This window comes from Tiliqua scincoides, chromosome 4, assembly GCF_035046505.1.
Source record: "Tiliqua scincoides isolate rTilSci1 chromosome 4, rTilSci1.hap2, whole genome shotgun sequence".
Lineage (NCBI taxonomy): Eukaryota > Metazoa > Chordata > Lepidosauria > Squamata > Scincidae > Tiliqua > Tiliqua scincoides.
The window spans coordinates 155,106,094-155,115,340 of record NC_089824.1 but is presented as its reverse complement, the minus strand read 5'-3'; the positions used below and the strand labels follow the sequence as shown (position 1 = coordinate 155,115,340).

The window sequence follows — 9,247 nt, the reverse complement described above, 5'->3', positions numbered from 1 at the left end:
GGGTAGTTTTCCTAATTCTCTTTAGAAAAGAGAGTGCAAGAGATGATTAGGTCTCTTTCTCCACATCCTTTTTAATGACGCATTCATATTTCGAGAAGAAATGATTGGGAAACATAGATAGTAGTCCCAAAATATTTATTTATTATTAAAAACTTCCTTTCCCTTTGTAACAAAAAGACCAAGGTGCCTAATGCCACTTACACACGCAGGCACAGAATTGCAAACAGCAGAACAGTATTTGTCCGTGGGTGGGTGGGGAAGAGAGAGAGCATCCACAGTTAAAGTCATTTTGTTATGTTGCTTTGTTTTAAAGTTGTGTAGAATTTGCATGTTCTCCTCATGTCTGGGTGTGTTTTCTTTGGCCTTGAAAGCTTACATTTATTTCAGTGTTCCATATTAGAAGTGTTTTGGGTCTTTATTTAGAAGTTTGGTGATGTTTTTGTGCCCAGAAATATGCTGTAGGAACTTAACTCTTGTTTACATATATCAATTAGCCTGCAGTAGAATTGGTTTCATTGTAAGTTGTTTTGCGTAAAGTTGCAGTTTCCAAGAACCTATCGACAACTTTAAGTCTGGACTTGCTGTGTATGCAGGTATTGTATTGGCAACCTTCAGTCTCGAAAGACTATGGTATCGCGCTCTGAAAGGTGGTTCTGGCACAGCGTCTAGTGTGGCTGAAAAGGCCAATCCGGGAGTGACAATCCCTTCCACACCGGGAGCAAGTGCAGTCTGTCCCTGGTCTGTCTCCCTGGCTATGGGCCTTCCTTCTTTGCCTCTTAGCCTCAGACTGTTGGCAAAGTGTCTCTTCAAACTGGGAAAGGCCATGCTGCACAGCCTGCCTCCAAGCGGGCCGCTCAGACGCCAGGGTTTCCCACTTGTTGAGGTCCATCCCTAAGGCCTTCAGATCCCTCTTGCAGATGTCCTTGTATCGCAGCTGTGGTCTACCTGTAGGGCGCTTTCCTTGCACGAGTTCTCCATAGAGGAGATCCTTTGGGATCCGGCCATCATCCATTCTCACGACATGACCAAGCCAACGCAGGCGTCTCTGTTTCAGCAGTGAATACATGCTAGGGATTCCAGCACGTTCCAGGACTGTGTTGTTTGGAACTTTGTCCTGCCAGGTGATACCGAGGATGCGTCGGAGGCAGCGCATGTGGAAAGCGCTCAGTTTCCTCTCCTGTTGTGAGCGAAGAGTCCATGACTCGCTGCAGTACAGAAGTGTACTCAGGACGCAAGCTCTGTAGACCTGGATCTTGGTATGTTCCGTCAGCTTCTTGTTGGACCAGACTCTCTTTGTGAGTCTGGAAAACGTGGTAGCTGCTTTACCGATGCGCTTGTTTAGCTCGGTATCGAGAGAATGTGTGTCGGAGATCGTTGAGCCAAGGTACACAAAGTCATGGACAACCTCCAGTTCATGCTCAGAGATTGTAATGCAGGGAGGTGAGTCCACATCCTGAACCATGACCTGTGTTTTCTTCAGGCTAATTGTCAGTCCAAAATCTTGGCAGGCCTTGCTAAAACGATCCATGAGCTGCTGGAGATCTTTGGCAGAGTGGGTAGTGACAGCTGCATCGTCGGCAAAGAGGAAGTCACGCAGACATTTCAGCTGGACTTTGGATTTTGCTCTCAGTCTGGAGAGGTTGAAGAGCTTTCCGTCTGATCTGGTCCGGAGATAGATGCCTTCTGTTGCAGTTCCAAAGGCCTGCTTCAGCAGGACAGCGAAGAAAATCCCAAACAAGGTTGGTGCAAGAACACAGCCCTGCTTCACTCCGCTTCGGATGTCAAAAGGGTCTGATGTGGAGCCATCGAAGACAACAGTGCCCTTCATGTCCTTGTGGAAAGATCTGATGATGCTGAGGAGCCTGGGTGGACATCCAATCTTGGGGAGAATCTTGAAGAGGCCGTCTCTGCTGACCAGGTCGAAAGCCTTTGTGAGATCTATGAAGGCTATAAAGAGTGGCTGTCGTTGTTCCCTGCATTTCTCCTGCAGTTGTCTAAGGGAGAATACCATATCAGTGGTGGACCTGTTGGCTCGGAATCCACACTGCGATTCTGGATAGACGCTCTCTGCAAGTACCTGGAGCCTCTTTAGTACAACTCGGGCAAACAGCTTTCCTACAACGCTAAGGAGAGAGATGCCGCGGTAGTTGTTGCAGTCACCCCTGTCACCTTTGTTCTTGTACAGCGTGATGATGTTTGCATCCCTCATGTCTTGAGGTACTCCACCTTCTCTCCAGCAGAGACAGAGGATTTCATGCAGCTCAGTGACGATGATCTCTTTGCAGCATTTTAGGACTTCAGCAGGGATGCTGTCTTTTCCAGGTGCCTTGCCAAAGGCAAGGGAGTCCAGGGCCACGTGAAGTTCTTCTAGGGTTGGTTCACTGTCAAGCTCTTCCAGCACAGGCAGGCACTCAATGTTGTTCAGTGCTTCTTCGGTGACTACATTTTCTCTGGAATATAGCTCAGAGTAGTGCTGCACCCAGCGTTCCATCTGCTGCGCCCGATCCTGGATGACCTCGCCTGTGGCAGACTTCAGAGGGGCAATTTTCTTCTGTGTTGGACCTAGGGCCTGCTTGATACCATCATACATCCCCTTGATGTTGCCCGTGTCAGCTGCTATCTGTATCTCGGAACAGAGCTGGAGCCAGTAGTCTGGAGCTGGAGTAGTCTGGAGCTGGAGCCATATATGCAGGTATATACTTTTGACAAATTCAAATGATGTAACAACATTCCCTTACCTTGAGGAGGCCTCTGTGACTGCCTCCCCCCCCCCACTGCAGAATGCAGCACACACCCCATTGGTATGGCTGCAGCAGCACTGGGAAGTTTGGTAGGACTGTGCCCTTAACCTCTTTCTCCTAGAATGGCTTGTCCAACCCTTCCCGCCATTCATAGCCTTATTGACAAAAGTACCAATCCCCTCTTCCTTTCTTCCTTGTACAAAAAACAACGTTGTGTCCCTCCCTTCTTGTGAAGATCCAGACCACCACAGAAGCAACAAAATCATCCATCACAGACCAATTCACCCAAGCAAAAATGTCCAAACTGCACTAGACCTAGTTCTCACTCAGGCCTAGCACCAATAGGTTTCCCAACCAACCTAGCCTGTCTGTCATACCCACTCCTACCCACCTCATTCTCACTGAAAATGGAATGGATAGGGTAGGGAATGGAGTCTTGTGCCTTTGTGACAACCTAGAGGGCCCAAAATGCAGGCCCAAAGTCTCCCCAAACCTTTTCAGAGCACAGTTGTGCTCCTATGCAGTGCTGATGCCAGGCCACTGGGGGTTCTGGGGCAGAGCCTTCCCTGGGGTCCCCATCACACTCCACCTACTCTCTGATGGTGCATCCACTAATAGTGAGGATGCAGTGGTTGATCTGATCAGTTAGGCCTTCTAATGCATGTGGGTCCTTGGGCAGTACCCAGCTTGGAACACCCTTGATGTTCCTGTTCCTACCCAAGCACTAGGATTCAGTCTTGAAGGAAACCTAACCAGTTCAAATGTTAAATTCAAGAGAGCTCAGTCTGCTCTAGGAAAGTTCCCTGTGTGCTAAAAGGAACATAGTGTAAAGGTGAGAGGAGTTTAGGCAGTGATATGTTGAGAAGGGGTGGGGCATAACTGTAAGTCTTGTATGGTAGTTACATCTGTACATATGGCAGTAAAAAAATAGTTTGCACAGAATTAGCTAATCCATAAACCAAGGAGAGAATATGTTGCATTTGTATCTTTCTCCCCATAGCAATTTAGGCTCCCAAGGACCCTGTGAAGCGGGTTAGATTGAGCATTAATGATATGGCCAAGGCCCCTAGGGAGGAAGCTAGCTGAGTGGGCATTTGAACTTTCAGATACACATTCAGATACACCACCACGCTGTTCTAGATAAGAGGACACGGACTCATTAGACAACAAATCTTATAGGTGTGCGATACATACAATTTATAGTACTGTGTCATGTCTTCTTGCCCAAATAATGCTGCACAGCTTGTAGATAAAGAACTAGATCTGAGGCTGAGAAGAAGGACTCAACCACAGACAGACCATGGGTTACTTTAGGGAAAGAAATAACTGCACTTGCTTACTTGTTGGTGAAAGTTCAGAGTTACTTCAGAGTGTCTGGTTTCACATCCATTTTTTTCTGATGGAGGAAAGGGTCCTCTAACAAATGTCACAATGATGTTTGTGTCATCATTCATTATATTCATGACACCGTTGCTTGTCATATGGAACCCAAGACTCTGAGTACAATGATACCTGAATGTAGTTACTAAGATACTAGTTGCTGGCACTCTATGGATACTCCTAATAAACTAGGCTGAAGTAGACTTCCTTCATCCTGGGATCCCTTCCTAGCTCAGGTTTGGCCCCTTCTTTGGTCCTGCCCTGTATCACAAACAACATGTTACAAATTCCACATAGGGAATCATTCCTATTTGTTTCCCAGTTATTCCTTCAGTTAGCTGTGTATGTATTGATGGGAAAGGAGATTAGAGATCAGATTAAAAAGCATTGGCTGTTTAAATACTTCTTGGCTCCAGTGTTGCAAATTCCATCCCTTTCTCTTATGTTCCAAAACAGGTGAAACTTTTGGTGACCCAAGCTTTGAAAGGTGGCTGCTTTCCACCTTTACTAGAGAGGTGAGTAGATAGAGAAGAGTGCATAAAATGGGGAGGGGGAATGAGGGTTATTTTTCTCTTGATCTATATACTATAGCAGCTAGGTGGGAGGGAAGAGTGACCCAACAGTACTGTTTCAGGTCTAAAGATTCATATATGGAATCCTTTTGTTCTTTATCACATAAAAAAAGGAGACAGATTCCTAAAGAGTGGTTTCAGAAATCTGCAAGCTTCCACAGCAAAGGTCACTGCAAACTCAAAAATGAAGCCAAAGAAGGCTTTGATGATGGCTTGGAGGTGCTGCTTTTTTGTGATGGCTGCTGTTGCTCATACACTGATCTTAAGGCATATTTACCTGGAAAGGAGTTCCACTGAATTACATAGGACTTCCTCCCAAGAAAGTGAGCCTAGTGTTGTTGGAGTAGTTATAGCAATAACAGCTGTAAGGAAAAGGATCAACACCCAGCCAGCTAGCCATCTATTCACAAAAGCTGCTGGAAAAAGCCAGCAGCTGGAAGTGTCGTCTGTGAGGAACTTGAAGCTCAGGTTCACAGCTGTTTTGCAAGATTTTAAAAAAAGATGCTGTTCAAAACTAAATGAACTGAAGCCAAATCTGCTCATGGGCTAATCCAGCAGAGCTCTTTCTTCATTATCTTGTTGCAAGTCTTACAATAACCAGGCAAGTAGGTCAATGTCATCATACTGTAGTTGGGGTGGAGCTGAGGGTGTGAGCAAATGGTTTGACTGCGGTCACCTAGTGAGTTCTTTGCAGAAGTGAGACTCAAACAGGAGACTTCCCGATTTTTAGGACACTCTCTTAGCCAGTGGAAACTCATAACTGTTTTGTCACACGGGGACAGGGGACAAAACATTCAGGAGTTGGTGGGTATTAAAACACACTGATATGAAAACTTAATTGTTTACACTTTAATGAAGCAAGGTACTTATGAATGTCAAAAGATGCAGATTACAAGACATGATCTCAAAAAAGGAGACAGAACAATGATTATCTTTCTGGTAACAAAGGTGTCAGGATTTCAAACTAATAGGCGATTTCTTTGGCTTATTCAGAACACTGATAAGAGAACAACCCAAATGGGTTATTAACCCCTTCCTTCCATGCTGTTTGGAATCTGGTTCACAAACTCCAAGGCCCAGGAAGGAATGGTCAGCAGGAAAGAAACTGAGTTTGGTCAAAAACACAGCTTTGAGGGTCTCTTAACAGGAACAATTTTTTTAAATTGAAATGTATCAACTATACGCAATATTCTTAAGGCAACACCTATTTCAAATCATGTCAGGTGGTTTCTGGATGGTATAATTAAGACACATCATTAGTACACAGGTGAACAATGCCTTTGAATTTACACAGGAACAAATCAGAGGAGATTCAGACTACCTTCATGGATCTAGTTAACCAAGCTAACCTCTCATACACAGAAACAGCACATGTGAAAATCTAGCACTCCTTCATTTTCTATGTTCAGTTTTAATTTCATTTTTATGTCAGTCATGGAATACTTGAATGTAAAATATGGGTTGCATCCATGAGCAAAGTTACACCAGAAAGTACTTTTCATCCTGATCACTGTTGACATTATTCTGCTACCTCACAAAAGAACTGTCAGGTAGGACACTTATTATTTTGCATAACTAGAAGGTAACCAATTGACTTTAGCACTGGGGGTATTCCACGTGCTGGACAACTCCATCGCACAGAAGTTGCCCCCAGAACTCAACATTGAAGCATGTGGGGCCTGGGGAAAGACATAGCACCATGATCTCCTATATTTTAAATTGTGGCTAGAAAATACAAATTTAAAATAAAAATCCAACCTTTTCCCATAATCCATGTTTTTTAAAAAAAGACAAAATACTTCAGTATGGAAAAGAAAAAAGGTCCAATATTTAGGGAATTTGCACTTTGCTTAGCAAGTTAATTATGGCTTCTTTGGTAAGGAACAAAACCTCACCAGTGATTTGATTCCAGACTTCAAAGATAGGAGGCTCATCTAACATTTTCTTCCCACCAATGATAACACAGGGGTAGCCAAGTCTTTTGGCATCTTTTAGCCTTTTACCAATGGTGAGCTGGGTTCGGTCATCCAGCACTACCTCCTCTTTAACCTGAGGCACTGCTTCTACAATGCTGTCATATAAATTCTCCAAGAGCACTGCTCCTTTGTCCTCCTTGCTACCTTTCTTTGGTGGAATGAGGCAGACTTGGTAAGGTGCAATGAGGCTTGGCCAGCGAATGGCATCCTCTGTTGAAAGCACCTCAATGGAGGCTGCCAGGATCCGAGACACACCCAGCCCATAGCAGCCCATTTCAGCAGGAATGGGCTTGTTCTGAGAAGTGTGGACAGTTGCATTAAAAACAGAGGAGTATTTGGTGCCCAAGAAAAAGGTGTGGCCAACTTCAATTCCTTTGCTCTCGACTAGTTTTCCTTTGCAAACTGGGCAATGCATATCATCTGAGTTTATTGTTTCCATGTTGGCTGAAAAGTCACAGTTTGCACATGTCATTAGGCGGTCTTCACCAACGGTCGCAGGTAGCTGGAATTCATGAGACATTGTGCCCCCGATGCTCCCTGTGGTCGCTTGGACTTTCACAAACCGAAGGCCCAAGCTGTTGAAAATGTTACAGTAAGCACTGCACACTTGGGCATAGGTGTGGAGGGCAGCTTCTTTGGAGGCATCAAAAGTGTACATGTCCTTCATATAGAACTCCCGGGCACGCAGCAACCCAAAGCGTGGTTTGGGCTCATCTCGAAACTTTCTTGTTACCTGGTAGAGCAAGAGAGGGAGCTGTTTGTAGGACAAGCAACCCTGAGAAGCTATGAGGTCTGTGACTGCCTCTTCATGGGTTGGTCCTAGACAATATTCTTGGCTGTGCCTGTCTGCCAGTTGCAAGAGCTCTTTGTCCATCAGTTCCCACCTTCCACTGGCTCTCCAGAGGTCTGCTGAGCATAACGTGGGCATATTCATTTTCTGGCCTCCAATGGCCTGCATTTCTCGGTCTATCACCTTGATGAGCTTCTCCATTGCTCGGACAGTGTAGGGCATATAGTGATAGCAGCCAGGGCTGGCAGGACAGATCAATCCTGCTTGTAGCATCAGTCTCTGACTTTTACATGTCAGTTCCCCAGGCTTGCTCTCCTGCGATGCCAAACTGTCCTCCCGCAGATTCATAGTCTGAAAGTGCTGGGATAACAAGCGGTACTTCTGTTTCACAGGAAGATCATGGTACCACCTGCAACCCCATCGCTCCTTCTGACAACCACCAACACAATTTGCCAGACCAGAAAGTACTATTTTCCATCTTTTTACGAATCCATCCATTTCCAGACTCCCCTTTTTCAAATCTGCAGGTGGAGAGACAACATAAGGCATCATTTCACTTAATAAACAGGTGCAAAGATTATACTATGGCAGTGTTCTTCATTTCACGACACACTGATTTGGCACTAAAATTGTCAAGGTACACCAACAGTTGTTTTTTTACAGTTGTTGAGGCACACCATACTGCCAGTGGGAGGCTCATATCCCCCAAAGGCCCTACTAATCAATGACACCCCCCAAACTCCCATGGCACACCTGCAGACCATTTGTGGCACACCAATGTGCCAAGGCACACTGGTTGAAAATTGCAGCAATAGAGTGTCGTGGGTCCCAATGCTAAAAGGTTTGGGAGCCACTGTTCTATGGGCATGTATGGTGTGCTAAAAGGACTAAGGGCTACCACTAAAGACCAATGACTGTTATGCTCATGCACATTCATAGCTAGTGCATAACGTGGACCATTAATTACTCATCAGGGACAGCAGATGTGGCTGAGGACCTGATGCAAGACACTGAAGGCTTAGAGGGACACTGAGGATACAGCCAGAGCTGGGCACAGAAGTCCCCAGTGCTACAGCTCCCTGCTCTGTAAATGCAGCCTCATGAGAAAAGAACCCAGCTGGGATCACTGAAGACACCACTGACTTTATGGACACAGTTTTCCTCCCCAGGAAGCAAGACCTGCAAACCTACCAGACTCTCCAGCAGCAGCACTGCTATGACCCCACACTGAGACTTGTCACCTCTTTGCAACCAGCTCTACAGGGGCCATGCAGGCAACCAGATGGCAAGCACGCATGCGCAGAATTACTTCCCTGGGCATTCCAGAACTACACCGGGGCTATAGAGTTAAGAACTTTGCAAACGCCCAGAGTAACTCATCTCTCCTCTATGGGATACTCCCGGGTTCACACTGGAAACATTTTTCCATACATTCGGGGTTGCCTTGTGCTGAAGGGGATATTTAACCGTACAATTCAAGTCAGGATTTAATAGGGTCACTGGGGTTAACAGGATTTATTGGGGTAGCAGCAGCACGTCCACCCACAACAGAAAGCTGGCAGGGAAAATAGGGTGGTCCCTGATTTTTCCAACAGAGGTCTTATTTAGTGTAGAAAATCTATATATTTTTAAAATTAAGTTCACGATGCCCAGTAGAGACTGATCAGTGGTGACTTTCGATGCTTAAAAGGCAAAGCACACTCTTTGTCACTCTACCCTTTTCTATCTCTATAGTTATTCAGTTCCTCCATCCCGGATACATTAGGCGGACTCACGTGACATATTCAG

At 45.5% G+C, this 9,247-nt stretch overlaps 1 protein-coding gene across 1 annotated transcript; it reads right to left on the bottom strand.

The window, feature by feature from the left end:
• Positions 1-5,527: 5,527 nt before the first annotated feature.
• PARS2 (prolyl-tRNA synthetase 2, mitochondrial) lies at positions 5,528-8,739 on the bottom strand. The gene is made up of 2 exons (XM_066625617.1): positions 8,651-8,739; positions 5,528-7,980 (listed from the first exon to the last, which is right to left on the bottom strand). The coding sequence occupies exon 2, from the start codon at positions 7,955-7,957 to the stop codon at positions 6,524-6,526; it is 1,434 nt and encodes a 477-aa protein (XP_066481714.1). The 5' UTR covers positions 7,958-7,980; positions 8,651-8,739; the 3' UTR covers positions 5,528-6,523.
• Between the last annotated feature and the right edge of the window lie 508 nt (positions 8,740-9,247).